The sequence below is a fragment of the Pongo abelii genome, chromosome X (genome assembly GCF_028885655.2).
Source record: "Pongo abelii isolate AG06213 chromosome X, NHGRI_mPonAbe1-v2.0_pri, whole genome shotgun sequence".
Lineage (NCBI taxonomy): Eukaryota > Metazoa > Chordata > Mammalia > Primates > Hominidae > Pongo > Pongo abelii.
The window spans coordinates 48,649,406-48,665,923 of NC_072008.2; the positions used below are offsets into that span (position 1 = coordinate 48,649,406).

Consider the following 16,518-nt stretch of genomic DNA (forward strand, 5'->3'; position numbering starts at 1 on the left):
CCTCCCAAAGTGCTGGGATTAAAGGTGTGAGCCATGGCACCAGGCCCATTCTTTCTATTCTCTACCTCTGGAACTTCCTTCTTTTTTTTTTTTTTTTTTTTGAGACAGAGTCTCGCTCTGTTGCCCAGGTTGGAGTGCAGTGGTACAATCTCGGCTCACTGCAACCTCCGCCTCCCAGGTCCTAGTGATCCTCCTGCCTCAGCACCACTAGTAGCTAGGATTACAGACATGCACAATCCTGCCTGGCTAATTTTTGTATTTTTAGTAGAGACGGGGTTTCACCACATTGGCCTGGCTGGTCTCAGGCTCGTGACCTCAGGTGATCCGCCCACCTCGGCCTCCCAAAGTGCTGGGATTACAGGCGTGAGCCACTGCGCCTGGCCTATGTTTGGAACTTCTATTGGATGAACGTTGAAACTTCTGGGATCTATTCTCCATTTCCTTTATTATTTTCATTTCATACTTTCTATTTTGTAATCCTTTCCTGCTATATGGTGAAGTAGTGCCATGCCTGGACACATTTTTTCAATGGGTTGTTCCAGTTTCTCTTACTGATATGCAAAAGCTTTGTTGTATATTAGAGATGGTTACTGTTAACTTATTGCGGATGCTTCACCATTTTCCCCAAAATTTGCCTTTTTAAACAGCTGTTTATGGTGTCTTTTGACTTAGATGATACTTTAATTTTTACATCTTTAACTATGTCAGATTCACTGTTCATAGCCTTGGGGTAATGTCAGGAAGTGCCTATGCCAACTCAAGATGTTTTACACTGTAATATTTTCCTAAATTGTCATCTAGTTCTTTACGACTTCACGTTTTCACATTTAAGTCACTGAATTTTCAGAAGTTATTATTTTAAGTGGTTTAAAGTAAGGATTTAATCTTTATTTTTTGAAATGGATACACACTTGTCAAGCAATCATTTATTATACAACTCATCTGTTGCCCACTGTTTGGAAATGCATGCTGAAGTTTACATATAAATTAGTCTGTTTCTTGACTTTCTACTTTGTTTCACTAATAAATGTTTTTGTGTCTATTCATCTTTGATTGCTGCTGTAACAAATTTTCAATAGCTTAGACAACACTGGGTGCGGTTGCTCACTCCTGTAATCCCAGCACTTTCGGGAGGCTGAGACAGGCGGATCACTTGAGGTCAGGAGTGGAGACCAGCCTGGCCAACATGACGAAACCCCATCTCTACTTAAAATACAAAAATTAGCCAGGTGTGGTGGCACACAGCTGAAATCCCAGCTACTCGGGAGGCTGAGACAGGAGAATCACTTGAACCCGGGAGGCAGAGGCTGCGGTGAGCCGAGATCACCCAACTGTGCTCCAGCTTGGGCAACACAAGTCAGACTGCATCTGAAAATACATATATGTAGCTATGACAATTTTTGGAATAGAAGAATAAGGTGGGAGGAATGGCTCTACCATATTTCAATACTTCTTATATAGCTACAGGAATCAGACCGTGTAGTACTGGGAGAAGAATAAACACATAGATCACTGGAACAAAATAGAGAAACTAGAAATAGCCCCACACTGATTTTTTACAAAGAGACAAAAAGAAGGAAGGATCGTCTGCTTAACAAATGGTGCTAGAGCAGTTGCAGAGCCATAAGCCAATAAAAACATGACCAAATCTTCATACTTTATACAAAAAAAAACTCAAGTGGATAATAGATTTAAATCTAAAATATAAAACTAAGAAAAAAACTTTTACAAGAAAGCATCGGAGAAACATCTGAGATCTAGGGCATAGTGAAGGGTTCAAAAAGCATAATCCATAAGGAAAACAAATAAATTAGATTTCACCCAATTTAAAACTTGTGCTCTGCAAGATACCCTGTTAAAAGGATGGAAAAACAGGATCTTGACTAGGAGAAAATATTTGCAAACCACATATCTAAGAAAGGACTCACATCCAGAATATATAATGGATATGTATAGTACTCTCGAAACTCAACGGTAGGCTGAGCGTGGTGGCTCAGGCTTGTAACCCCAGCATTTTGAAAGGTTGAGGTGGATGGAGGGCAGATCCCTTGAGGCCAGGAGTTCAAGAACAGCCTGGGCAATGTGGCAAAACCCCATCTCTACTAAAAATACAAAACTTAGACAGGCATGATGACGCGTGCCCGTAATCCCAGCAACTCAGGAGGCTGAGGCATGAGAATTGCTTGAATCTGGGAGGCAGAAGTTGGAGTGAGCCAAGATCGTGCCACTGCACTCCAGCCTGGGTAACAGAGCGAGACTCTGTCTCAAAAAAAATAATTAAAAAAACCCTCAATGGTAAAAATTACAAACAAATAGTCCAATTAGAAAATCATGAAAAGATATGAACATACATTTCACTGAAGAGGAAATAAGCAAATAAGCACATGAAAAGATGTTCAGCACTAATTTGCTTCACTAGATGCAAATTAAGACCACGATGAGGTATCACTACACACTTATTACAACAGCTAAAATAAAAGGCATAGTGACAACACCAAATGGTGACAAGGAGGCAAAGAAACTGGACACTTCATTTAGTGCTGCTGGGAAGGTAAAATCTTACAGCCACTCTGGAAAGCAGTTTGGTAGTTTCTTATAAAACTAAACATGCAATGACCATACAATTCAACAATTACACTTCAGATAAGTTAAAATGTATGCCCATCCAGAAACTTGTACACAATTGTTCATAGCAGCTTTACTTGTAATAGCCAAAAGCTGGAAATAATCAATATGTCCTACAATAAGCGAATGGTAGAACTGTGGTACATCCATACCATGGAATACTACTCAGTAATAAAAATGAACTATTTACTGGGCCCAGTGGCTCCCATAGGTAATCTCAGCACTTTGGGAGGCCGAGGCAGGCGGATCACGACATCAGGAGTTCGAAACCAGACTTGCCAATATGTTGAAACCCCGTCTCTACGACTAATACAAAAATTACCAGGGTGTGGTGGCGCACGCCTGTAGTCACAGCTACTTGGGAGGCTGAGGCAGGAAAATCACTTGAACCCAGGAGGCAGAGGTGGCAGTGAGCTGAGATCATGCCACTGGACTCCAGCCTGGGCAACAGAACGAGACTCTTGTCTCAACAACAACAACAACAACAATGAACTATTGATACACAAATATTAATATCTTGGAGGAATCTCCATGGAATTATGCTGAGTGAAATAAGCCCCTAAAATGTTATATACTACAAGATTTCATTTGTACAGCATTCTAGAAAAGACAAAATTGTGGAAATGAAAAACAGATTAGTGGTTGCCAGGGGTTAGGGATGGTGGATGGGAGGAGAGTGAGTATTACTAAAAATGAGTAGCACAAGGGATAGTATTGTGGTGATGGAAAGGTTCTGTACCTTTTTTTTTTTCCCAAGAGGGATTCTCGGTCTGTCACCTAGGCTGGAATGCAGTGGCACAACCTCGGCTCACTGCAACATCTGCCTCCCAGGTTCAAGTGATTCTCCTGTCTCGGCCTCCCATGTAGCTAGGACTACAGGCACCCACCACCTCACCTAGCTAATTTTTGTATTTTTAGTAGAGACCGGGTTTCTCCATGTTGGCCAGGCTGGGCTTGAACTCCTGACCTCAAGTGATCTGCCCACCTCACCCTCCCAAAATGCTGGGATTACAAGCATGAACCACTGCACCTGGCCATGTTCTGCACATCAAAACACTTTCACTGAATATAGATGCCATTACATTCTCTTACGTCACAAAGCAAAAGGCAGCTTCATAAACGTTGTTCAATTATGTATCTACTGAAAAAAGAAACATATATTCCAGAAAAAGGTTTTGAAGACACATGGGAGTGGAATGTGCCTGCATTAAGAGCAGAGCTTTTACAGGACTACCTGTCTCCAGCCTGCTCCCAGGGACCACTGAAAACAGCTGCTACACTCAGAACGACAAGATGGTCTTGTTAATGATTTCAATGGACTCTCGAATCTCATCGTCCTTGACCATGATCAGAGGCAAAACCTGATGATGGCACCATGGGTTGGCTTGGCCAGAAGTCCATAATCTCAAAGTCATAGACACATCTTCCAAGCATCACAATCTTTGGATTCTTTAATAACAAAAGCATTTAATAGTTCTTTTCCTCCTGGGCACAGTGGCTCACACCTGTAATCCCAACATTTTGGGAGGCCAAGGCAGATGCATCACCTGAGGTCAGGAGTTTGAGACCAGCCTGGCCAATATGGTCTAACCCTGTCTCTACTAAAAATACAAAAATTAGTTGGGAATAGGGGCATGTGCCTGTAATCCCAGCTACTCAGGAGGCTGAGGCAGGAGAATCGCTTGAACCCAGAAGGCAGATGTTGCAGTGAGCCAAGATCGTGCCATTGCACTCCAGCCTGGGCAACTAGAGTGAACCTCTGACTCAAATAAATAAATAAATTAATTAAATAATTATTTTCCTCTTACAGCAATTACAACATCAGAAGGTAGCTTTATACATTCATTTCTCAAGATAACACCCATTTTTTTTTCTGAATTTTCACCAAGGTTTTCTTCTTCTAAACCCTCAAGGGCTGTGATGGCCACTCGGCAGCCTAGTGGATTGCCACCATATGTGGACCCATGTTCCCCTGGCTTAATGGTCAGTATTATGTCATCGTCCCACAGCACCGCAAACACAGAGTATCAGCCCCCAGAAAAGGCCTTTCCAAGGAGGGCTATACCAGATCTGACATTTTCATGATCAACAGCCAGCCATCTACCAGTTCTGGCCTATCCTATCTGCATTTCATCAGCAATGAACAGAACCAAGCTGGGAGCACGAGATGTGATAAGGGTAAGTTAAAGTACCAGAAAGCTTACTGTTCTTATGGAGATTCAGCTGGTCTTTCTGTATGTATGTATGTATGTGTATATGTGTTTATTTATTTATTTATTGACAGTCTTCCTCTGTCGCCCAAGCTGTAGTGCAGTGGTGTGATCTCAGATCAATGCAACCTCTGCTTCCCGGGTTCAAGTCATTGAGTGAGCCCAGGAGGTCAAGACCAGCCTGGGAAACATAGCAAAGGCAGGGTGGTGCATGCCTGTAGTCCCAAAGCCGAGGCGGGAGTATTGCTTGAGCCCAGGAGGTAGAGAACAGCCTGGACAACATAGCAAAACTGTCTCTACTAGAAAAATTAAAAATATTAGTGGGGGCGGGGTGGTGTGAGCCTGTAGTCCCGAGGCCAAGTCCAGAGGATTGCTTGAGCCCGGGAGGTCGAGGCCAGCCTGGCCAACAGAGCAAAACCCCATTTCTACTAACAATGAAAATGACAAAAAAATAGCGTTGGCGGGGTGGCTCACAGCTGTAGTTCTGAGGCCGAGGTGGGAGGATTGCTTGAGCCCAGGACGTCAATACCAGCCTGGCCAACATAGCAAAAGCCTATCTCTCCTCAAAAATAAATAAATAAATAAATAAATAAAAATGAGCAGGGCAGAATGGCACACGCCTGTAGTCCTGAGTCCAAGGTGGAAGCATCACTTTAGCCCAGGAGGTTGAGGCCAGCCTGGGCAACATAGTGAAACCTAGTTTCTACTAAAAAAAAAAAAAAAAAAAAAAAGGGATAGCCTCGGCAGGGTGGTGCATGCCGGTAGTCCCAAGGCTGTGACAGGAGGATCCCTTGAGCCCAGAGGTTGCGGCCAGCCTTGCCAACATATTGAAACCGTCTCTATTAATAAATCAAAAAACAAAAAGTATTACTGGGGGTGGGGTGGTTCGCGCCTATAGTCCCGAGACCAAGGTGGGAGGATTGGCTAAGGCGGATGTAACCAATACCACAATCACATCCCATAAGTAAATACATTTTCCTCTCTCCAGGGCTACAGGTAAAGGATGGTAATTGTGCGCATCATACTTAGATTCCCTTTCAAAAATATAATCAGAGGTTGGAGGGCCTTGGACTGTTTTTTCAGTTGCAACAGATATAGAAGCCACTGAAGAATGAATGCCACGACTAAGTACAGCAAAGCTCTGCAAATGTGCTAGTTTGGAAAACATTGTGTCTTTCAAGTAGAAAAATCACAGATCGACTATATTTTTCTTCTCACTGTTCAGACTAGAATACAGACGTTTAACTCAAGATCCAGGGACAGTCTTCAGAGACATCAAAATCTCCTGACGGCACCTAAAGACCACCCACTTTAAAGTGTGGCTGGAGGAGGAGACAATAGTCTGAAACGTCACTGCAGATGATAAACCAATCAGGGCAGTTAGTGAACGGCATCTGGCCAATCAGAAGTCAGAAGAGTAGGTGGAACAAGCGAAGCTGATGTCGCTTCTCTCAGTCCAGGCTCCAGGAACAGAACTTTCTCAAAGTGTGGGCGGAGACTCTGATTTTCCCGCCTAAAGCATCCCCTGGGATTGGCTACTTTAAGTTCAGAGTACGCATGCTCTTTCTCTCTCTTTTGATTCTTCCACAATCAGTACGCATGCTCTGATTTTCTCTTTTGATTCTTCCAAAATCAGAGTAAGCATGCACTGATTTTCTTTTTTCATTCTTCCTACCCCTCCCCTCCTCCGCGGTGTATTTGTTATCTAGTTTTTATAAGGAGTGTATATGAAGCAGGTCGCCATCTGAAATCCTTCCTGTCAGTTTCTAACTTTTTCAGATATGGGATTTTTCCTAGAAACTCTGTAGTAACTTAAGAAATTTGGGCCGGGCATGGTGGCTCATGCTTCTATTTCCAGCAGTTTTGGAGGCCACAGCTGGTGGATCACTTCAACCCGCGAGGCAGAGGTTGCAGTGAGCCGTAATCATGCGGCTGCATCCCAGCCTGGGCAACACAGCAAGACCCTGTCTCAAAAAAAAAAAAAAAAAAAAAAAAAAGCTCAATCAAATCTCTCCTCCTGGGCTCAAGCGATCCTCTCGCCTAGGCCTTGGGAGGACAGGTGCGCACAACCCAGCTTCTGCTAATTTTTGTTGTTGTTGTTGTTTTGTTTCGTTTTTTAGTAGAGATGGTTTCCCTGTGTTGGCCAGGCTGGTCTGAACCTCTTGGGCTCAAGCAATCCGCCCAACTTGGCCTCCCAAAGTGCTGGGATGGCACAGGCCTGCGCCACCAACCCCAGCTAATTTTTTGTATTTTTGGTAGACACGGGGGTTCTGCTGTCTTTCCCAGACTGGTCTCGACCTCCTGGGCTCAAGTCCAGGCTGGGCTGGGCACGCCTCAGCCGCCCAATGTGCTGGGATTACAGGCGTGAGCCACCGCTCCTGGCTGAATGCTGCCTCTTGAAAGGTCCCACATTCTCTCTAAGTGTTGGCAGGCTCGTAGTCTCAGAAATTCTAGCTCACTTCCTTCTAAAAATTTACAAATCACCCAGTAATAGCCTCTGAATCCATTCATAGTAGCCATGCTCATTTCTCTTCAACAGAACAGAACCCCCTATCCCTCTGCCTGATCAGATCCATCACCAGAGAGACCGTGTTATCTCTGGGACTCGCCACCCTTCATTTATTGAGTGGGGGTGTCAGAATGCCCCGACTGAATAAAATTACAGTCACGTTCCTGCCTCCCCAACAAGGGTCTGTACATCTTTCAGGGTAAGCCTGGCTCCAGGGAAACTACTAACAAGAGTAGCCAACCCCCTCCTAAAGACTCAAGGCTGCTTTGCCCGTAGGAAATCTGTTATCCCCAATCAATACTTCTCCCAGAGACCCCTGGTTCCCTGTTTTAATCTGACTTCTCCCCATGGCCTTACTCAGGAACAGATAAGCCCTGGATAGAGAAATGCAGCACCTGATTCCAGGTGAGTGAGTGTGGCCGGCCTTCACTGATTTCTCCCTCCACAAGACCAAAGGTCCTGTGGCTGGAAAGTCTCAATCTGTTTCTCTTGCAGGTCAGACTACTCCCGGTGCCATGAACGGAGACAACGACTGTGCAAAGAGAGCTAGGGATGATGCTCAAATACCAGAGAAAATACAAAAGGTGAGGTGACCTGGAGGGGGCATAGTAGTGACCCAGGGGACAGTGTGGGGTGACCAGATTTCTGAGGAGGGGAGGACAGAGATACTGGAGACAAGGAGCAGGGTCTTGGGGGAGATCTGGACCCTTGGGAGTCTCCCACCCTCGCTCTGTCATCACCTGGCATCCCTGGAGACAAGTCTGTGACCGTGCACTACATTTGGTGACTCTCAGTCCATTCTGGAAGGTGGGAAGAGAGCCAGCCAGCAGCATTAAAGCCCTACTGTGTGGCAGGGGAGAAGCTAGGGAAGGTCCCTCGTGTTCTGTCAGTTAGCCATGACATCAACCAGGATGGAATATCATCCCCACTTCCCAGATCCAGCACACAGGAAGTGGCTCCAGCAGAATGGCAGACATGCCTACCTGAGTACTGCCAGAATTCCTTTTTTATCTTTTCCTAGGCCTTCAATGATATTGCCAAATACTTCTCTAAGAAAGAGTGGGAAAAGATGAAAGCCTCAGAGAAAATCATCTATGTGTATATGAAGGGAAAGTATGAGGCCATGACTAAACTAGGTAACAGAAAGTTCTAGGTACAGACAAGTCTGGGGACACATGAGCATCCCTTTTCCTGCTTTGGCTACTTCTTAGGCTGCAGAAAGTACCCCACATTTTCCTTTTGTGCAGGGAAAAATCACAAGGCAGCTTCTGGGTGCTCTGCTCTTCTGTATTCTGTCAGGGCTGAGGGCAGGGACTGGCCACAGTGGAGCTCATACCTGGATCCTGCACGTTTCTGTCCCTTAGGAGTCTGTTCTGATGAGCCGAACTGTCTCTGTGGCATCCCGGGCCTCCCCCACCCAACCGTCCCCCCCACACACCCACCCTACCTTCCTTCTCTCGGCTTGTCTCTCTCTCTCTGTCTTTTTTTTTTTTTTTTTTTTTTTTTTGAGTCTGAGTCTCACTCTGTCACCTAGGATACAGTGCAGTAGTGCAATCATAGCTCACTGCAGCCTTGAATTCCTGGCCTCAAGCAATCCTCCAGCCTCAACCTCCCAAAGTGCTGGTACTACAGACATGAGCCACCATGGCAGGCCTAAGCTTGTCTCTTAAGGAATAAACATTTTGCTTCTTACTAGGTTTCAAGGTTACCATTCCAACTTTCATGGGTGACAAAGGGGCCGCAGACTTCCAGGGGAATGATTTTGTTAATGACCGTAACCGTGGGAATCAGGGTGAGTAGATGGGAAGGGGCTGGAAAGGGTCTCCTCAAGCCCAACTACTTTTCAGCTCAGCTACCTGGGAAAGATCCTCAGGCATTTGTTCCCTCATACACATCAGGGCTGAGTGAAAAGAAATTGGATGCAGAAAGTTAACTATGGAGGTCATTCATATAAAATTTTAAAACATGCAAAAGAAGAATACATATTTTTATGGATAATAAGTAAATGGTAAATGTATACAAACATGAATGTGAATAAAAAGCCATCAAATTAAGGTGACTGGCTGTAAGTGGGGGAGGGAGGGAGGGCAGGGATTGCTGAGTGCTGCACACACAGCTTCAGCTGTGACTTGTCGATAGTGTGTTTTGTTTGTTTTTGTTTTTGAGATGAAATTTCTCTCTTGTCGCCCAGGCTGGAGTGCAATAAGGCAATCTCAGCTCACTCCGACTTTCAACTTCCAGGTTCAAGTGATTCTCCTGCCTCAGCCTCCAGAGTAGCTGGGGTTACAGGTGCCCGCCCCCACACCCAGCTAATTTTTTAATTTTTGGTAGAGATGGGGTTTCACCATGTTGGCCAGGCTGGTCTCAAACTTCCTGACCTCAGGTGATCCACCCGCCTCAGCCTCCCAAAGTGCTGGGATTACAAGTATCAGCTACCATGCCCGGCATATTTGTAGTATTTCTCATATTCTGAATAAATAAATCAGACCTAACATAGCTGTGGGGTAATGTTGAGATCCGACTGGACTCAATATTATTCCCCATACTTTTCTGTGTGTTTGAAATATTTCTTTTTAAAGGACTTGTTGTTCTTCCTAAGCACTGTTAATGAATCAAAAGACAGTTAAGAAAATGTTAAAAGTGACAAAAAAAGAAAGAAACTATTAAAACTGTGGATCCGCCAAAAACTTCCAGAGTTTGTTTCATTAACAGCATGTAGGTATTGGATAGGTATCTTAGGAGTGAGGGTGATGAACACATTATGTAATAAAGATCGCTGTTTTTCTGTATTTTATCAAAACCAAATAGTCTTCTCATTCCCAAACAACCCCAATTCTCCATGATGAGCTTGGAAGTGACTTTGAAAGAGTGATCCCTCATCCAACACACAGAGAGCTTTCCCACTTGTCAGTGAGCAGAGATAACATGAGGTGAAAGAAAGACAGGTTCTTGGCTAGACATCTTTGTACATTTCAGGAATATAAAGGGGACATATGTGTTTACTGGCTCTCTTCTACTCTGACAACACAATTATAAGACAAGATCAGAATGTCCAAACCGTCTCCAATAGACCTATAACTCCCCAACTAAACAGGCCAGATTCTTCCAACTCCCACAATAACTGTAAGAGATCTGAAAATCCAGTGCTTAAGTATCTGCCAAGTTTTTGACATTAAAGGAGTGTCTTTATACTGAAAATATTTCAGAGCCACTGGGCTAAATCATCCACCGTGCATCACACATTTAACAGCTTAATTCACATACCATAAGATTCACCCATTTGAAGTGTACAATGACTTTTAGTTGTTGTACATCTTGAGTGAATACAGTTCAGATTCCCAACCAATCAATTTAATTATCTGGGAAAAAGTAAAAGATACGTAATGGAATAAGATGAGACTGTGATGAGGTTTAGACCCCATGTGATAAAACATGAGATGGAAAATTCTGAATTGATGCCACCGATAAATGAACCAACCATGACCAAACATAATTCAGAAGCGAATCTCAAATAACTCCTCAACAATGAGTGGACTCATAACCTCTGCTGCAGAATGCCCTCATGCAACAGAAGTCTCTCTAGAGTTTGGAAATCTTTACCAACAAAGAAAAATTCTAATGTATTCTCTTTCAGTTGAACGTCCTCAGATGACTTTCGGCAGGCTCCAGGGAATCATCCCGAAGGTGAGTATCTCTCAAATCTAAAGGACCAGAGAACCTTCATCCTTTCATGGATGTGAACACTGGTAAGAGTGGGAGAATACCAAAAATGCCCTCATTGCCTCCTTCTCCCCATATCTATCACAAAATCTGATGTAGCACCAACGGCTTGATAATACTAACAGTTGTGATCCTTATTACTTCTTTGTCTTCATAGTGATGCCAGATACTATTTTAAGCAGTTCACATGGATGAATTTATTTAATCCTTAAGAAGACCTCTGTGACATTGTGTGTGTTATTGTCTCCAAATAATAACGAGTCACACACTTCAGTTGTCATCCATGTAAAAGCCATGTGACTTGGCACAAATCTTCTACGTTCTCTGAGCTCCAGATTCCTGGTCCATGAAACGGGAGTAAAGAATCATAGTTCATGTTTTAGATCATAGTCATCAGCAACATAATAATAAAATGAGGCTATCGGGGTACAGAGATGTTAAAGAATTTTCCTGAGGTGCAGTGGCAGTGATAGTCTAATCCAGAGCTCCAAGCCATTTAAAGCTCATTCATGTTTGCATTTGTTATGAAGTTCGGATGTTGCTCACTAGGGCTTTACCCCATAGGGCCTTCTGGTGCTTCCGTTGACACACCCACTCTCACAACAGGAAGGACCAGCTGGCCTCAGCTCTGTTACTGGGGCCACTCGCATGGCTTAAGAATCGCTTTGACTGAGTGGGCTTCATCCCTGGGATGCAAGGCTGGTTCAATATATGCAAATCAATAAGTGTAATCCAGCATATAAACAGAACCAAAGACAAAAACCACATGATTATCTCAATAGATGCAGAAAAGGCCTTTGACAAAATTCAACAACACTTCATGCTAAAAACTCTCAATAAATTAGGTATTGATGGGATGTATCTCAAAATAATAAGAGCTATCTATGACAAACCCACAGCCAATATCATACTGAATGGGCGAGAACTGGAAGCATTCCCTTTGAAAACTGGAACAAGACAGGGATGCCCTCTCTCACCACTCCTATTCAACATAGTGTTGGAAGTTCTGGCCAGGGCAATTAGGCAGGAGAAGGAAATAAAGGGCATTCAATTAGGAAAAGAGGAAGTCAAATTGTCCCTGTTTGCAGATGACATGATTGTATATCTAGAAAACCCCATTGTCTCAACCCAAAATCTCCTTCAGCTGATAAGCAACTTCAGCAAAGTCTCAGGATACAAAATCAATGTACAAAAATCACAAGCATTCTTATACACCAATAACAGACAAACAGAGAGCCAAATCATGAGTGAACTCCCATTCACAATTGCTTCAAAGAGAATAAAATACCTAGGAATCCAACTTACAAGGGATGTGAAGGACCTCTTCAAGGAGAACTACAAACCACTGCTCAATGAAATAAAAGAGGATACAAAGAAATGGAAGAACATTCCATGCTCATGGGTAGGAAGAATCAATATCGTGAAAATGGCCATACTGCCCAAGGTAATTTATAGATTCAATGCCATCCCCATCAAGCTACCAATGACTTTCTTCACAGAATTGGAAAAAACTACTTTAAAGTTCATATGGAACCAAAAAAGAGCCCGCATCGCCAAGTCAATCCTAAGCCAAAAGAACAAAGCTGGAGGCATCACGCTACCTGACTTCAAACTATACTACAAGGCTACAGTAACCAAAACAGCATGGTACTGGTACCAAAACAGAGATATAGATCAATGGAACAGAACAGAGCCCTCAGAAATAATGCCGCATATCTACAACTATCTGTTCTTTGACAAACCTGACAAAAACAAGCAATGGGGAAATGATTCCCTATTTAATAAATGGTGCTGGGAAATCTGGCTAGCCATATGTAGAAAGCTGAAACTGGATCCCTTCCTTATACCTTATAAAAAATTTAATTCAAGATGGATTAAAGACTTAAACGTTAGACCTAAAACCATAAAAACCCTAGAAGAAAACCTAGGCATTACCATTCAGGACATAGGCATGGGCAAGGACTTCATGTCTAAAACACCAAAAGCAATGGCAACAGAAGCCAAAATTGACAAATGGGATCTAATTAAACTAAAGAGCTTCTGCACAGCAAAAGAAACTACCATCAGAGTGAACAGGCAACCTACAAAATGGGAGAAAATTTTCGCAACCTACTCATCTGACAAAGGGCTAATATCAAGAATCTACAATGAACTCAAACAAATTTACAAGAAAAAAACAAACAACCCCATCAAAAAGTGGGTGAAGGATATGAACAGACACTTCTCAAAAGAAGACATTTATGCAGCCAAAAGACACATGAAAAAATGCTCATCATCACTGGCCATCAGAGAAATGCAAATCAAAACCACAATGAGATACCATCTCACACCAGTTAGAATGGCAATCATTAAAAAGTCAGGAAACAACAGGTGCTGGAGAGGATGTGGAGAAATAGGAACACTTTTACACTGTTGGTGGGACTGTAAACTAGTTCAACCATCGTGGAAGTCAGTGTGGCGATTCCTCAGGGATCTAGAACTAGAAATACCATTTGACCCAGCCATCCCATTACTGGGTATATACCCAAAGGACTATAAATCATGCTGCTATAAAGACACATGTACACGTATGTTTACTGCGGCACTATTCACAATAGCAAAGACTTGGAACCAACCCAAATGTCCAACAGTGATAGACTGGATTAAGAAAATGTGGCACATATACACCATGGAATACTATGCAGCCATAAAAAATGATGAGTTCATGTCCTTTGTAGGGACATGGATGAAACCGGAAATCAACATTCTCAGTAAACTATCGCAAGAACAAAAAACCAAACACCGCACGTTCTCACTCATAGGTGGGAATTGAACAATGAGAACACATGGACACAGGAAGGGGAACATCACACTCTGGGGACTGTTGTGGGGTGAGGGGAGGGGGGAGGGATAGCTTTAGGAGATATACCTAATGCTAAATGATGAGTTAATGGGTGCAACACACCAGCATGGCACATGTGTACATATGTAACTAACCTGCACATTGTGCACATGTACCCTAAAACTTAAAGCATAATAATAATAAAATTTAAAAAAAAAGAAATAGGGATAATCATACAGGCCCTAACCATTTCATAGGGTTATTGTGGCCCTTAGCCAAGTGACTTTGTGGACTTTCAAGTTGTTCATAAATTGTAAAGTTTTGCTCATAGTCAAAGTAATCCCTTTTGCTTGTAAAATATTTGGCATTTCCAAGCACTGCAAAAACCTCAAAGACATAATCACTATTCCCAAAGAGCTTACCCTGTAGTAGGAGTAATATGAGCATACCCAAGGAACTGTAAATCAAGACATAAGAGAGATGCAAAGCAAGATGCAGGAAGTGATACCATTAGTGTCATTTCTCATTGTAATTATTGCTGTACTCATTTATTTCCCATAGAGATAATAAATTCCTGAATGGTAGAGACCAAAAAAAAAAAAAAAAAAAAAAAAAAGAATCGCTTTGACTGTTGGCCCCTCCCTACTGTGAGCTCCCTGAGGGCTTTGTCTGCACCTGGGGCATCCGGGAAGCCCCCGTCTTAGCCCAGGGGATACCTTGGAGGCCCCTGAATGAGTGACCCCACAACAGCAGATTCAACTCTTGTTTAGAGGGTAAAGGGATCTGGGAGTTGGGTTGCCAGTATGGAGACCGAATTCAAAGAAGGATCATGAAAGGTGTTAATTGTTATTACTACTACATTTAAACAGTGTTTACAAGCTGAGAGAGGGCTTTCCCTTAGCCTATTTTACATGTATTGTTCACTATTTCATAAGTGAGGGGGCTGAATAAAAAGTAGCTTAATGACTGGGCACGGTGGCTCACGACTGTAATCCCAGCAATTTAGGAGGCCGAGGCGGGCAGATCACGAGGTCAAGAGATCAAGACAAACCTGTCCAACATGGTGAAACCTCATCTCTACTAAAAATACAAAACTTAGCGGGGCGTGATAGCACCTGCCTGTAGTCCCAGACACTAGGGAGGCTGAGGCAGGAGGATCGCTTGAATGCGGGAGTTGCATGTTGCAGTGAGCCGAGATTGCGCCACTGCACTCCAGCCTGGCCACAGAGCAAGACTGCATCAAAAAAAAAAAAAAAAAAAAAAAAAAAATAGCTTTGTCAGTGACACATCCCAATGCAACCAGAATTGTTATGGGTACCACCTCACTGAATTCCACATTCAATGTTGGTGCCTCGGTAGGGTGGTATGTCATATCTGGTACTGCTTTCTTTGATGTCTAGATTAATTTCAGCCAACCATTTCTTTCCCTCTCCCTTCCCTGTATTCATCTCCCCACACCATCTTTCCCAGCAGTGTTTTGTCCCCTCTCTATGTCTTTACATTTACTCTCCCAGCAGCTGTCTACAAGCTTATATGGGATCCCTTGTATTTTACAGAACCTCTTCCCTTTGTAGACCTTGTGAATTCTTAGAATGCTACTCTTCTCCAAATCATCTGTATATCACACTCTCAATTGCATGGAGACTTTTGCTGTTTGCAAGAATGTCAGTCTTAAAAGAGTGTGAAGACAAGCATTCTAGCCCTGGAAACCCCATTCATTTCGGCCGTTCCTTTCCCTTCTGACCTCCCCTCCCAGGTTTCTCCTAATTTAGGCAAGTGTAACTCTCCCAGCGTTGTTGAGAACATTGATTAAGGTAATGCATGTGAAGACGCTTTGTAAGCTCTAAAGCACTATAGAAATGTCACTGATACTGTATATCTGTGACCTTCATATTATAAAGATCATGCCCAAGAAGCCAGCAGAGGAAGGAAATGATTCGAAGGGAGTGCCAGAAGCATCTGGCCCACAGAACGATGGGAAACAGCTGTGCCCCCTGGAAAAAGCAAGTACCTCTGAGAAGATTCACAAGAGATCTGGTAAGAGGAAAGAATTCGGGAACAACCCCTCTGGCTTCCCTGGCTATGTTCAGGTGTGTGGACTGGGTGTGTGGCATGGATCCCAGACAAGCCTGGGTCCAGGCTGGGCTGAGGAGCTCGCCCAGCTCCAGATGAGATGTTAGACATGACTTCCAGAGACACAGACTGGAGTTGTCATCCATATAAAAAAACCACGTGACTTGGGGCAAGTCTTCCAAATTTTCTCAGCTCCAGATTCCTAGTCCATAAGATGGAAATAAAGAATCATAGTTCATAAATTGTTTGGAGGCATTAAATTAAATCTAGAAGCCCTGATGACATGAAAGGTGCTCAAGCAATTCTATCTGTGGTAACCTGGGATAATATCTTACTCAGCTCAATGCCTGTTACCCAATACAGGTGTACCTCAGAGATATTGCAGGTTCAGTTCCAGACCACTGCAATAAAGAGAGTCACACACATTTTTTTTTGGTTTCCCAGTGCGTAAAAACACAATGTTTACACTATCCTGTAGTCTAGTAAGTGTGCAATAACATTATGTCTAAAAATGTACATACCTTAATTTTAAAATAATTCATTGTTGAAAAATGCTAACA

At 43.1% G+C, this 16,518-nt stretch overlaps 1 protein-coding gene and 1 pseudogene across 1 annotated transcript; one reads left to right on the forward strand and one right to left on the reverse strand.

Moving 5' to 3' along the window:
- Positions 1 to 3,905: 3,905 nt before the first annotated feature.
- LOC129052814 (ornithine aminotransferase, mitochondrial-like) lies at positions 3,906 to 6,436 on the reverse strand (annotated as a pseudogene).
- Positions 6,437 to 7,859: 1,423 nt separating this feature from the next.
- LOC129052917 (protein SSX2-like) lies at positions 7,860 to 16,368 on the forward strand. Its single transcript, XM_054544501.1, has 6 exons — positions 7,860 to 7,928; positions 8,366 to 8,480; positions 9,041 to 9,136; positions 10,979 to 11,028; positions 15,787 to 15,922; positions 16,322 to 16,368. The coding sequence occupies exons 1-6, from the start codon at positions 7,860 to 7,862 to the stop codon at positions 16,366 to 16,368; spliced, it is 513 nt and encodes a 170-aa protein (XP_054400476.1).
- Positions 16,369 to 16,518: the final 150 nt, after the last annotated feature.

Excerpts from the sequence above, each read along its gene's own strand:
- LOC129052917 (XM_054544501.1), top strand. The coding sequence starts at position 7,860 with ATGAACGGAGACAACGACTGTGCAAAGAGAGCTAGGGATGATGCTCAA. Across the intron at positions 8,481-9,040 it reads TGAGGCCATGACTAAACTAG|GTTTCAAGGTTACCATTCCA; the intron begins GTAACAGAAAGT and ends GCTTCTTACTAG. Across the intron at positions 15,923-16,321 it reads GAAGATTCACAAGAGATCTG|GTGTACCTCAGAGATATTGC; the intron begins GTAAGAGGAAAG and ends TACCCAATACAG.